Source organism: Neophocaena asiaeorientalis, unplaced genomic scaffold, assembly GCF_003031525.2.
Source record: "Neophocaena asiaeorientalis asiaeorientalis breed wild unplaced genomic scaffold, Neophocaena_asiaeorientalis_V1.1 scaffold136, whole genome shotgun sequence".
Classification (NCBI taxonomy): Eukaryota; Metazoa; Chordata; class Mammalia; order Artiodactyla; family Phocoenidae; genus Neophocaena; species Neophocaena asiaeorientalis.
This window is the reverse complement of record NW_020185333.1, coordinates 3,370,203-3,384,151: the sequence shown is the minus strand read 5'-3', so window position 1 is coordinate 3,384,151 and position 13,949 is coordinate 3,370,203. Positions and strand designations below refer to the sequence as shown.

The window sequence follows — 13,949 nt, the reverse complement described above, 5'->3', positions numbered from 1 at the left end:
ACAGGCATGGGACATGTCTTTGAGATTTCCTGGCTCCATCCTGTTCTTCAGTCCTAGTTGTTGGCTTGACTCTCTCTTTGGAGATCATGAAATGGGGGAAAAAGAGGAGGGGTAGGTAAGGAAAGACCTTCCTTGTCAGGCTGACTGTAATCTGACTTAGGTGCCCTAAGGCTGGGGAAAATAAAAGTTACCATCTTGACCTCATGGGGCACTTTGGCAGATTTCAGAAATCTGTGACTGACCTGTCCCCTTGATGGGCCATGCTTCTCTTTCGGTCTCCTGCATTCCTCCCCTCCCTGCCTGTTAGCTTCTGGGGGTTTGTCAGCTTGGGAGCTTTTTTGTTCCTCTTAGTATTTTTTCCTGGGTGAGATTTCCTTTTGTGGCATTCTGTTTTGTCTGGGAACACGTGTACCTTGGCCTCCTGTTTGGGGAAGTGCTCTTTTTCCCCAGTATGGCCGTATCTCTCTTCTCTATGCACATTTAGCACTGCTACTTAAGCATAGGCTCCCAATGTAGCCTCTTTAGCCTGAGTAGGGCACTAATCCCCTTTGTCCCAAACTCCAGTACACACAGGTCAAGAGATCTGAGTGATGTCTTGAACCCACACTTCATTTGGACTAAGCTAAGAGAGCATATTCTTCTTTCCCTCATCCATGAAAAGGGACTTGACTCACAGCATCCCAACTCTCTCCAAAGAAATCCTCACCAGGGCTGCTTTCATCCCCTTACATAGCCTTGAGGTGGATGATGGACCAGAACTGATGAACCCATTCTACTCTATCTTCACACGTCCTTCATAGGTGGTCTAAAATTCTACTTTAGAAGTGAGGATGACTTGCCCTGTAATATCACTCTTAGCCTTTGGGACCTCACCTAAAATGGAGGTACAAAGAGTCCCATTTGAAAATTCTGCTCTGCATTATCCGTTAAAATAAAAAGAAATTCAGTGACACCAGCAACAACAAAAAAGAAATTAAGAAAACAACCTCATTCACAATAGCATCAAAAAAGAGTAAAATACTGAGGGATAAATCTGAGCAAGGAAGTGAAATATCTGTACACTGAAAAATATAAAACATTGATGAAAGAAATTGTAAGACATGCAAACATGTGAAAAGACATCCGATGTTCATGGATTGGAATCATTAATATTGTCAAATTGTCCACACTACTCGAAACAATATACAGATTCAATTCAGTCAGTCCCTATCAAAATTCCAATGGCATTTTTCACAGAAATAGAAAAAACAACCCTAAAATTCATATTCACAAAAGACACCAAATAGCCAAAGCAATGTTGAGAAAGAAGAACAGAGTTGGAGGTATCACACTTCCTGATTTCTCACTATACTACAAAGATGTAGTAATCAAAATAGTATGGTACATGCATAAACAGACATGTAGGCCAATGGAACAGAATAGAGAACCCAGAAATAAACCCAAGCAAATATGGTCAACTAATTTTCAACAAAGGCACCAAGAATGCACACTGAGAAAGGATAGTCTCTTCAATAAATGGTGCTTAGGAAACTGGATATCCACATGCAAAAGAAAGAAATTGAACCCTTTTCTTATACCATACACAAAAATCACCTCAAAATAGATTAAAATTTTAAATATAAGACCCGAAACTATAAAACTCCTAGGAGAAAACATAGGGAGAAAGCTCCTTGACATCAATTGGCCTCAGCAATGACTTTTTTGATATGGCACCAAAAGTTCAGGCAACAACAGCAAAAATAAACAAGTGTACTACATCAAACTAAAAAAAAATTTCTGCACAGCAAAGGAAACAATCAACAAAATACAAAACAATCTATGGATTGGGAGAAAATATTTGCAAATCATATATCTGATAAGGGGTTAATATCCAAAATATATAAGGAATTTATTCAATTCAGTAGCAAAAAACAAGAAACCACCTGCTAAAAAATGGACAAAAGACCTGAACAGACATTTTTCCAAAGAAGACATACAAATGGCCAAAAGGTATATGTAAAGGTGCTCAACATCAGTAATCATTAGGGAAATGCAAATCAAAACCACAGTGAAATATCACCTCACACCTGTTAGAATGGCTATCATCCAAAAAATTAAAGATAAGTGTTGGCAAGGATATGGAGAAAAGAGAACCCTTGTACACTGTTGTTGGGAGTGTAAATTGATGTAGCCTTTAATAGAAAACAGTATGGAAAATGGTTTTCGAAGTTGCTCAAAAATTTAAATGTAGAACTATGATCTGATCCAGCAACCTCACTTTTTGGTATATACAGAAATGAAATGAAAGCCACCTCTAAGGGATATCTGTGCTCCCGTATTCACTGTACTATTCACAGTAGCCAAGATGTGGAAACAGCCTAAGTTCCCATTGATAAAAAATATATATTTATGTATGTTGTGTATATATATATATATATATATATACACACATATATATATATGTATATGTTATTCGACCTTAAAAAAGGAGATCCTACGATATGCAACAACATGGATGAACGTTGCGGACATTATGCTAAGTGAAATAAGGTAGACACAGAAAAGGACCTACATGATCTCACTTATATGTGAAATCTAAAAAGAGTCAAATACATGGAAGCAAAGAGTAGAACGGTAGTTACCAGGGCTGGGGAGGTAGAGGAAATATTGGTCAAAGTGTACAAAGTTGGAGTAGGATTAGTAAGTCTAGAGGTCAGATGTATAGCATGATGACTATAGTTAATAATACTGCATTGAATATTGGGAATTTGCTAAGAGTAGATTTCACATGCTCTCATCACACACACACACAAAAGTAACCATGTGAAAAGAGACAATATGTTAACAGGCTGAGTATAGAAATCACTTCACTATGTATATCAAATCATCATCTGTACACATATACAATTTTATTTTAAAAATTTGTAAGTAAAATAAAATAAATTCATTGAAAATGAAGCAAACGTGATGAGGTGATGGTTTAACCACTGAGATGGTCCACAGAAAGCTGTAGTTCTTGGCAATGGTGTGATGGATTGACAGGTAATAAACAGAGTTCTAAAAACATGGCCAAGGTGAGGATGCTTGAAGAAAATGCGGAAAGACAAGAGAAAGAAGAAAAGGAAGAGTGTTAGCATGGGTACTGCCTTCCTTAATGGGTTATTAAAAGCAACAGAGGACACTCGGCATGTAAAACACCAGGTAGTATAGTACCTGGTTCATAGTGTCGAAATGTTACGTTTTATTATTATTTCCGTTAAATCCCTTTGGGAACATGGTAGGAACCCAAGGTAGGAAATAAAGTGGTTGAGAAGTTAACCAGTCTGTCTTTGTTTAAATTGTTTGGGGTGTGTGTGTTTGTGTGTGTGTGTGTGTGTGTGTATGTGTGTGTGTGTGTGTGTTTTAATAAAAAAAAAAAACTAGAATTATGTATCTACTTCTACTTGAGATGGATTCGTATGTAAATGAAACCCCCATGCTCTTATGAGTGGAGGAGGAAAGTGGGCAGTGAGAAAAAGCAGATATATATAAAGTTGGCCTGAAAGGTCACATGTTATATCCAATGTATTATATTCCCACTACTCTACTCTCCCCCTTGCTCACTGGGCTTCACCCAAATCGGCCTCTTTGCTGTTCCTCTAACATGACCCGGGTGCTCCCACCTCAGGGCCTTTTCACTCATTCCCTCTGCCTGGAAATTCTTCCCCCCAAAATCCACATGGCTCACAACTCATCTTCTCCCAGTCTTTGTTCAAATGTCACCTTCTCAATGTGGGGCTTTCCATGACCAACTCATTTTAAACTGTAACACCCTCTATCTCACTTCCTGTCCTCTTTCCCTGTTTTATTTTTCTCCTTAGTGTCTTTTAACATCTTGTATAATTGACTTGTCTGGCTTTTCTCCACAAGAAAGTAAATCCCATGGGGGCAGGATTTTTTGGTCTGATTTGTCTACTGATGTCTCTCCATTGCCTAGAACAGTGATAACACATGGTTCTCAATAAGTATTGTTAACTCCATAAACATTTGGGGGTGGGGTAAGGATATTTTCTAAAGTACAAAGAAGAAAGTGATTAACAAGGGAAGGGTTTTAGAAAGAGCAGAAGAAGGCTCCCTGAAGAAAAAAGCACCTGGTCACAGCCCAAAGACTGACTAGTCTCATGACAGGAAACTAAGAGATGATGATGGGAGAGAGGAGAGAGGAGAAAAGCAGAGGATATAAAGGCCTTCTGTTTTGAGTGGTTGTGTGTTAGGGACCATGACTGAGCTCTTCCATGGCTAAACCTTGGTTCTCAAAGATTTCCCCCCAATTAATCTGCCTTGGGCTCTCTAGCATTTCCTTCCATGCTGTTAACAAGGCTAACTATACTTTTTTTTTTTTTGCGGTACGCGGGCCTTTCACTGTTGTGGCCTCTCCCGTTGCGGAGCACAGGCTCCGGACGCGCAGGCTCAGCGGCCATGGCTCACGGGCCCAGCCGCTGTGCGGCATGTGGGATCTTCCCGGACCGGGGCACAAACCCGCGTCCCCTGCATCGGCAGGCGGACTCTCAACCACTGTGCCACCAGGGAAACCCCTTTTTTTTTTAATTAAAAAATTTTTTTATTTTATTGAAGTATAGTTTTACAATGTTGTGTTAATTTCTACTATACAGCAAAGTGATTCAGTTATACATAAATATACATTCTTTTTCGTATTCTTTTTCCATTATGGTGTATCACAGGATATTGAATGCAAATGAACTTATCTACAAAACAGAAACAGACTCACAGGCATAGAGAATAGACTTGTGGGTGCCAATGGGGAGGGGCAGTGGGGGATTGGAAGTTTGAGGCTAGCAGATGCAAACTATTATGTATAATGGATAGACAACAAGGTCCTACTATACAGCACAATGAACTATATTCAATAGCCTGTGATAAACCATAAAGCCTAACTACACTTTAAGGCTACCAGAGTGGATTGAATATAATCTTTGGTGTCAGACAGGCTTGGGTTCAATTCTTATCTCTGCCACCTACTAGCTCTGTTACCCAGGGCAAGTTATTTCACTTCTCTAATACTGTTTTCTTATATTAAAAAAAAAAAAACAGAAGTAATATTTTCTAGTTCACATGATTATTAAGAGTATGAAATGTAAAAATGCATAAAGAGCGACTCTAAAGTTAAGGCTCACACAGTCCAGTCCAAGAAGTAGGCCGGGATCAAAAGAAGAGTCCAGTGAGCAAAATTAATCTTGAAATAAATCAGTACTGGGCTTCCCTGGTGGCGCAGTGGTTGAGAGTCTGCCTGCCGATGCAGGGGATGCGGGTTCGTGTCCCGGTCCAGGAAGATCCCACATGCCGCGGAGCGGCTGGGCCCGTGAGCCATGGCCACTGAGCCTGCGCGTCCGGAGCCTGTGCTCTGCAACAGGAGAGGCCACAACAGTGAGAGGCCCGCATACCACAAAAAATAAATAAATAAATAAAATAAATCAGTACTTTTACTTGTATTTTTTAATTCCTTGAAGGAGGAAGCAATGACCAAATCAATATTTCTTTTTTGTTGTTGTCATTATCATTTTATCCTTTACTCTCCACTTACATCACAACTGCTCACCTGTCTTCTTTATTTGGCACATAGTAGTCGATGTTAAATAATTAAATTGTTTGGAAAATATTTCAATATCTCCCCCAAATTAATCCACATGGGGCCTCTAGCATTTCCCTGCCTTTCCCTCTCCGGCAGTGAGAGGGATGGTCACTGGGAAGATGACAAGAGTCCAGGTTAAGAGATTGGGTTTTGCTTCCTAATGTCACAAGGAGCCAACCAGAATTAGCTCTTATAGAACATATCTCTGTTTCCCCCATCCAACTCAGAACTGTCTTCTGAGTTGATTGGAGCTGTCTTCTGACTTCATTACATTTCTGGTGATAACATAAAGGGGTAGTTTTTAACATTAGTGAAAAAGCATTTTAAGTATTATTAGAAATGGGCTTCAAAAGGTTTCAAATCTCATCTAACCTCATGGCAGTTTATGAATTAATATAGCAAGCCATTTTGTACTAAGCAGTGTTTTCCTCTAAACCCCTTCTTCTTTCCTGGAAACCAAGAATCAATATTTTGTACCTCTGGACATGTACAAGGTTAAATAACAATAAACATTCAAACTGAAGAAGAAATAAACAACCAGCAAACAAAGCAAACAACTGTCTATCACTGGGTTTGGCATATTACTTGCCTACATAGTATTTCATAATATAAAACCAACTCTTGAATGCTGAAGAGGTTTTGCCATATTGTGAGTGTAAACAACCTTAAAACAGAAAAGACAAAAAGCAAGTATGGCTTATTCGCATGCTGAAATATGTAATACAGATCTTTTAAAGACTTGACTGAAAGGAATATGAAGGCAAGTCTTATAAAATGCTGTACTTGATGTCAAGAGATTGGCAGATACATATGTCCTCTTATAGTTACAGAATCTCTAGGTCAGGCTCTAGGAAGGGATTGCTTTCAGAAACAGAAATAAAACAAAAGAAAACAGCTCAGAGAAACAAGCAGCGTTGGCTGCCACCAGCGTGCCACAGTTTGATCACTGTTCTGCTGCTGCTGAGGCCGTGGACGTGCACTGACAACACTCAGTTCAGTTCAACACACAGAACAAACACTTCTGAGGGCTTGTAAAGGCTCAGCCCTGGAATAGACAAGTACCACACATTACTAATACGAAACCACAGTGTGTAGACCACCCCAGGGCCTTTGCACTTGCTGTGTCCTCTACCCTAAAGCTCCCACAGCCCCTCCCCTGCCTCCATTCTCCCTCTACATTCCTCAGGGCAGCCTTCCTGGGACTCTGACTAGGCCTTCTCTCCTTCAAATGTTCTCATGTTTGGATTGGTTTATGTGATTCTCTGGTTAATGTCCGTATCCTCCATGAACTTAAACTCCAGGGAAGCTAATCATTGTATCCCCAGTGCCAAGTACAAGGCCTGGAAGATAGAGGCTCCCAAATGCTTGGTGAATAAGTGAAAGAATATAGGCCGGGAGTAGCAAGAGATAACAATGTGGAGATTGTTAGAGGTTGTGTCATGTAATGCCAAGAGGCCGTAACCTTGAACCATCGTGTAAAGCTATCTCTGGCTGGCTTCAGCTCTGACTTCTGCATGATGGACAAAATCCCAGATTAAAGGGATCATTCTTTCAATAACCTATGCAACTTGGCACAGACCCTTAGGCCAAGACCAAAACAAAATTCAGCTGGAGACGAATAAGACTGAAATGACCTTGGGCTCCCTCAAGATAGTGATAGCTGTTGTTGATCCCTTTGTTCCCAGAAGCTATGGCACTGATTCAGCCCTCAACAAACTCCACAGGCCTGCCTGTGAGAGGAAGCGCAGAGCCGTTATCTAAACCAGGCAAGAGACACATTGAGGCAAAGATCAAGGCAGCATTCATGCCCGAGGCAGTGTTCCTCTTCCCATGGTCCAGGAACAACACTCGCTAGATGGAATCAAACGAATGAATTCTTCCCCTGCAGGAAATCTGCAGTAAGTAAGGATTTATGTCACATTATTTTCTGACCTCTAGAAGAGAACATTTAATCAGTCCTTTTAATACAAATGAAATTCCCAGTTATCATACTTCACCAGGATTCCAGTGAATCCTGCCAGAATTAAATCATATGTTACTAATCAGTTATAGCACCCAGTGTGGGCAATTGGAAAATGTCTGTTCCTTCTAAGTAAAAAGTATTTTCAAAGGTGGCTGGCTGTCAGTTGCATATCAGACTGAGATTTCTAGGTGATGGTGGGAGCTCACAAATAAATACAAAGTTCTCTGATCTTTGCTTCCTCGTTCTTTTTCTTCATCATCATCGTCACCATTGTTAGGATGTATCACCACTGTAAAACCATTCCTTTCTGCTTTCACTTACTAAGTCACTTGGTGAATACTGTGAAGGTCAGTTCTCCCAGTGAGAGGAAGAGAGTGGGGAAGGGAGGAACCATGGGAAGGGAGGTAAGAGATGAGACTATGACTGATGAGACTGTGACAGTGAAAGCCACACTTTCTCCTATGCCAGGAACAGAGTTCCAGAGTAAAGGGATCATTCTTTCTTTTATCCTTCTGAGAATTGTTTAAAACGTGGATAGTCTTTGTTCTTTTTCCCTTCCCCTCCTCACTTCCTCTTTCACCTTTTCTTCCTATATTAATTAGGAGGAGCACATCATATCTCTCAGTATCCCACAGTATCCAATGATTACTTACGGCTAGTTTTCTTCTACGCATCTTTTACTTTGCCTTGTACAGTTACGAGGTAAACTTACAAAATTAAAAAAATAGATAACTGAAGAAATTATTGCAAAGAGGGACAAAGGTAAAGCCATCTCAATGAGAGAAAGAAATTCAGATTCACTGTGTGATCCGTAGGTTCTTAAAATCGTAATGAGCCAGTTGCAGAGGAGAAGCACAGCTGCTCTTGATACAGAGACTTCCTGGGCCTTCCTCTAGAGGGCGTGGTGGAGCACAGCCAGCCAAATGCTCACAGGGAGTGAACAGCGGCTGACCTCCTTGCTATTCGACTGCCGGCCAGGGTGGGCCAGTGGGAGAACGCCAGGGCTCAATTCCCTAAGAGCAGTTCTGGGGTGTCCAGGAATGTGATCCCAATACTCAGTTTGAGACAATCTGAGCTTGCCCTACAGCTACTTCGTGTATCCTGCCGCCAGTCTTTTGGTGCATTTTTTCCTGCCATTTGTCTTGATGAGCAGTAGGAGGCAGTGAGCTGGAAGTTACAGTGACTGCACGAGAATCTGAGCCACGGGGGCTCAGTGAGGTGGAAGAGGAGAGCTGCAGGTGACTCTGCCAGTAGGCATCAGTATGCCATCAGAGAGCTAATGCCCAGCACGCTGCCGTTCTCTTCACCCCAGACAGCCCTTTTCTGGTGCAGCCTTTTGGAATGTAGTTCTTGACTTGGGCCAGCCTGGGGAGGGAGGGATTGGTTACCTGGAATCAGAGTCCTTCTAGAAAGACCAAGGAAAGTGGGTCAATGGTAGAACTCATCAGGGGATTCGTCTATTGCTGCGATATGCTTGTGTTTTCAGCACCTGAACTAAAACTGCAGATGACCTGTTGTATAGCTTCTAAGATTACTTTTTAGTGCTTACCTCATGCCAGGCATTCTTCTACGAGAATTCATACAAGTGATGATTTCTCAATCATCACAGTCACCCTATAGAAAAGTACTGTTATTTTAGACGCGAGGAATACAAGAAAGAGAGACAGGTCAATAGACTTTACCAAGATCGTACATTTAACTTAGAACTAAGCGAGGCTTCAGCTTACGGTATCTGGCTCTGGAATTCATGCTTTTAATAGCTAAGCTACACTGCTTTTGCACATCTCCAAGTGGTTTCCAAATCTGTCTCTTAGGCTTTGTATGCAAGTCTAACGCAATGGCTTCCTAGCAGTTAAGAGCTAGAAGGGAATCTGTCTTCTTGGCAGCATTTGACTGCACTGACCCAGCGTTTGGCACATAGCGCTCACTCACAAATATTTGCTGAATTGGACTGACTGGCCCTGTGTCTGGAAACCCTCTGCCACCTTGGCTTCTCTAAGCCATAGCCCCTGGCTTTCTTCCTGCCTCCCTGGGGTCCTCCTTTTCAATCTCCTTTTCTCCTGCCAGTACCTTACATGGAAGTGGTCCTCACTGTTCTATGCTAGGCCCTCTTCTCTTCTGCCAGGACCCATCTTCTTTGGCGCTCTCAGTTGCTCCAATTACTGTCTACATGCTGATGTCTCACAAATACACATTTGCAGCCTAATTTTACTCCTAAGATTCAGACTCACATGCTCAACCCTGTGGAATTGAATGTCTCATATGCACTCAGAATCAATCTGTCCAAAGTTTATTTCATCTTCGTGCCTCTTGCCCTTCCAAAGCTATTTTTTCTGTTTATTTTCTCAGATAATGATGCATTGATCCAAAAATCTGCCCAAGCGGGAAAACTGGAAGTTGTTTTGACTTCTCTCTCTTCCTAATTTCCTACCTTCAGCCATTTACCAAGCCTGTAGAGCCCACACTTGAAACCTGTCCACTTCTCTTCTTTCCCACAGCCTTCACGCTATAGTCCAGGCCACCCTTCACTTACCCTGGGGCCAGAGCATCTGTTAAGGACGAGTTGGATATTATTCCTCCGTGGAGTCTGAAGGATGTAGCTTCTTCTTACTTCTCTATCCTCGTCCTTGTTCTTCTCACAGAGTGCCTTCAACATTCTGATTGGGCTTCAGTTCTCTCCCACCTTTTCTGTCCACACTGCTTGGAATATTCTGCTCCTTGCTTGCCCCCTTTCTCCAACTTGTCTGGCTAATTCTTGTCACCCTTCAAGCCTAGTTGATACGTCACTTCCTCCAGAAAGCGCTGAACTCACATGTCTTCGTTGTTTATGTGTTCCTCCTCTGGAATCCCACAGCACAGTGCATTTTCTCTACCATAGTACTTATCTTCTACTGCAATTCTCTTTATACGATTTGTGAGGGAAAGAAAACAAACTACAATAACAACAAATTCCAACATTTCCTTTTGTTCGTTTATACTTGATATAATACAAATTTATTTATCCTAACAGAAAGAACCAATAAAAGACAAGCAAGTAGCTGAGTGCTCTGTTCTGTAACCCATGCTGTGGCAGCTCTATCACATTTAAGTTGTGACTTCCAAGTCACTCTATGTCATAATACCTGGATAGTACATGAGGGAAGATCATGGAGGATCATATGTGGGATGTTTTATAGGACAAGCCTTGAAGTGACAACCATCACTCCCACTCACAGTCCATTGCCTGGGACTTGGTACATGGCCACCACACCTAACTGCACAGGAGGCTAGGAAGTGTAGTTTCTCTGTACCGGAAAGAAGAGGACTGGGTTTGGTGGCCAACCAGTAATCTGCCATATTGACCTTTATTCTCACTAAATTGTATACTCCATAAGGGCAGGGGCAAAATCTCTCATTCTCTGCACTTTGTCTCCAATACTAGTACATCGTGGGAACTCGATAAGTATTTGTTGGGTAAATGAAGCTGTGCATATCCTGTCTTTAAAACACTTTTTTCTGCCCATCCTACTGCTGGCTGCCCATTTTCATTCCTCATACAGCATCACGTGAGGCAGCCTATGACACATCTCCCCGTATCTAACTGTATTCATGGAGCTGGTGTGTGGTATGTCTTTGGTGTTCATTGGTAGGCCACATTGTAAAACGATTGTTCTTGGTCATCTCTCATGTGATCTTCTTATGAACCACATGCCATTTATTTATTTATCTTATATATACTTCTTTCAGAGATTTGATCACCCGTGTTTTCTATTTAAGGCATGCCCTTTCCCAGAATCGAGGTACCTGGGAAGTTGCCAGGCTATTCACTACTAACTAAAGCTTGAGGGTGAATGAGCGTATTGGCTGCCCTACTGTAAGGGTATTGTTGAGAATATTGTACACATTTTACAGTATCTTTTTTATAAAGACTGGGGAGAAAATTTTTTTAATCATAATAAAAAGAATAGATGTGTTTCTCTTAAAATTGACTGTATTTATCTTATAATGTTCATCAATGGCATAACATACACTTATATATATATATTTATTTATAGATATTTGATTTTTTTTTTTAATTTTATTTATTTTTGGCTGCGTTGGGTCTTTGTTGCTGTGGGCAGGTTGTTTCTAGTTGTGGTGAGCAAGGGCTACTCTTCGTTGCGGTGCATGGGCTTCTCATTGCGGAGGCTTCTCTTTTGGCAGAGCACGGGCTCTAGGCGTGCAGGCTTCAGTAGTTGCAGCACGTGGGCTCAGTAGTTGTGGCTCATGGGCTCTAGAGCACAGGCTCAGTAGTTGTGACGCACGGGCTTAGTTGCTCCGCGGCATGTGGGATCTTCCCAAACCAGGGATCGAACCCGTGTCCCCTGCATTGGCAGGCAGATTCTAAACCACTGCGTCACCAGGGAAGTCCAATGGCATAACATATACTTTTTGTTTCTTAGCATTGTTACTAGAAAGTTCTGACGAAATGTGCAGTCCATACCTACTAAGAGAACACTACATCAAGAAATGCATTTTATGTAATATCCCCGGTCAGGTTTCAACAAAACTCAACATTCTTTTTCTAACTTCATTTTTCCTCGCCCTTGTTTTCTCTTTCTGTCCACTTCTTTTATCTTCTTGCACTTGCATATTTATGTAAGCCACCATGAACATGTTTTGGAACAAAGAAGAAATACATATAAATTAAAAAATCTCTTAAAGATTTGTCTTCCCTAAAGACATATAAACATGTTTCAGTGTGCTGTGGTAGGGTATTTTTCTTCTTCAATCTACCTTGCTTTATACCCAGAGATATTTTCAAATGAATATGAATTAGTCTTTCATTTTGGGGGGAAGGGAGGGAGGAGAATGGGAATTATGATAGCTTATAAAGATGGAGATGATTTTGAAAGCTAAGAATTGAAGTAAATATGAAACCATATTTAGTATGTGAAACTATTATATACAATTGTGAAGATTCACTACAAGATAAGTCCCATGAGGGTGAGGACCTTGTCTTCATTGTTCATTGCATGTCGAATAGTCTTGCACACAGTAGACGCTAAAACAACATATTTTGAAAGTGTGAATATTGGGTGTATAACCACAAGCATAGAACTTTTTGAACTCAGTTTCATAATTTATAAAATGAAGCCATTAGAGTATGTATTCACTAAGATTCTTTCCAACTCTTAACGCCCCATGCTCTGCGTACCACCCTTGTTAAGCATAGTGGCATTATTTAAACATGTGAAAGTAAATACCTATGACAATTTGGGAATATTTTTTCAAAGTAGGTTATCCAGCTCCATCTTCAACAGCCCTTGTAGATGTGACTACATCGACTCCAAACGTCACCCCTCCAAGTGCTCAAAGTGAGTATAGCAAGGCTTTCCTCATGTGACTTAAAAGAAACAACACAACACTACAGCTATGATAATATTGAGGTTTGGGCAAAATGCTATCTTTTTTTCATTTGATGTTGATATTTTTGTTTTGAGTTACTCTGTGGCAAGTTATAATCTGGTGACTCTATATTGATATGCCAATCACTGCAATCTTAAAAATATGGGTTGGTGATTTGTTATTATATTGTATTTTTCATTTGTCATGGGATTTTTAAGGTAATGTTAATCTTGACAATATTCCCAATGATCTGAGTTGGTGACAAGAACAGAAAAAGAAAGAAAATCAGTGACAAGTTGGCATTAAACATAAACTACAGACTTTTGCTTATTATGCCAGCCAGTGTTCCTGTGTAGCAAAGCATATTTTCAATTTCAGATTTCCCCAAAGTCATATAGTTTAAAAATTCAGCACATCAAAGTAAAATTAAATTACAGCCTTACAAGAAAGTGGAATTCTGAAAATTTTGTCTTTCAGCCAGCAATTATGATCTGACTACCTGAGGCTTCAGCTACTCCTGGACCTCCAGTGGGAAAGAGGCCAAATACTGTAAGTGTAACTGTGAGTCCCTTGGAGTACTCTGAGCCTCATTCATTTACCCAACATATATATTGAACAGCTACTGTGTGCTTTGTTTATAATCATATTAACAAATATTTACAAGGCATTGACAATTTTTAAAGCATTGTTGTAGTTGCTAGGGATATATCTGTAAACAAAACAGACCTAAGTTCCAAAATCTGGCGGAAGAGAGACAGACAAATAGTGATAAGTGATACAGAAAAAATAAAGCAGAGAAGGGAGACAGTGAGAATCAAGGGTGAGGGGGCACTGCCCTTCTAAATAGAGTGGTCTTGGAAGGTCTTACTGAGGAAGGCAACATCTGAGTAAAGTAGAGATAAAAAAGCAAACTATCAGTAGATCTGGGGAAAGAGGAAACTAGCTAGAATATGCATATCACTAAAAAAAAAAAAAAAAAAAAAAAAAAGGAAAAAAGAGGTTCCAGGGTGG

At 40.6% G+C, this 13,949-nt stretch overlaps 1 protein-coding gene across 1 annotated transcript in view; it reads left to right on the top strand.

Annotated features, from left to right (window-relative positions):
* CD96 (CD96 molecule) overlaps nt 1–13,949 on the top strand; it is an 81,447-nt gene that overhangs the window by 52,650 nt on the left and 14,848 nt on the right. The window contains 2 exon segments of the mRNA XM_024735322.1: nt 12,830–12,907; nt 13,416–13,487. Of these exon segments, the coding sequence (XP_024591090.1) occupies nt 12,830–12,907; nt 13,416–13,487 (150 nt within the window).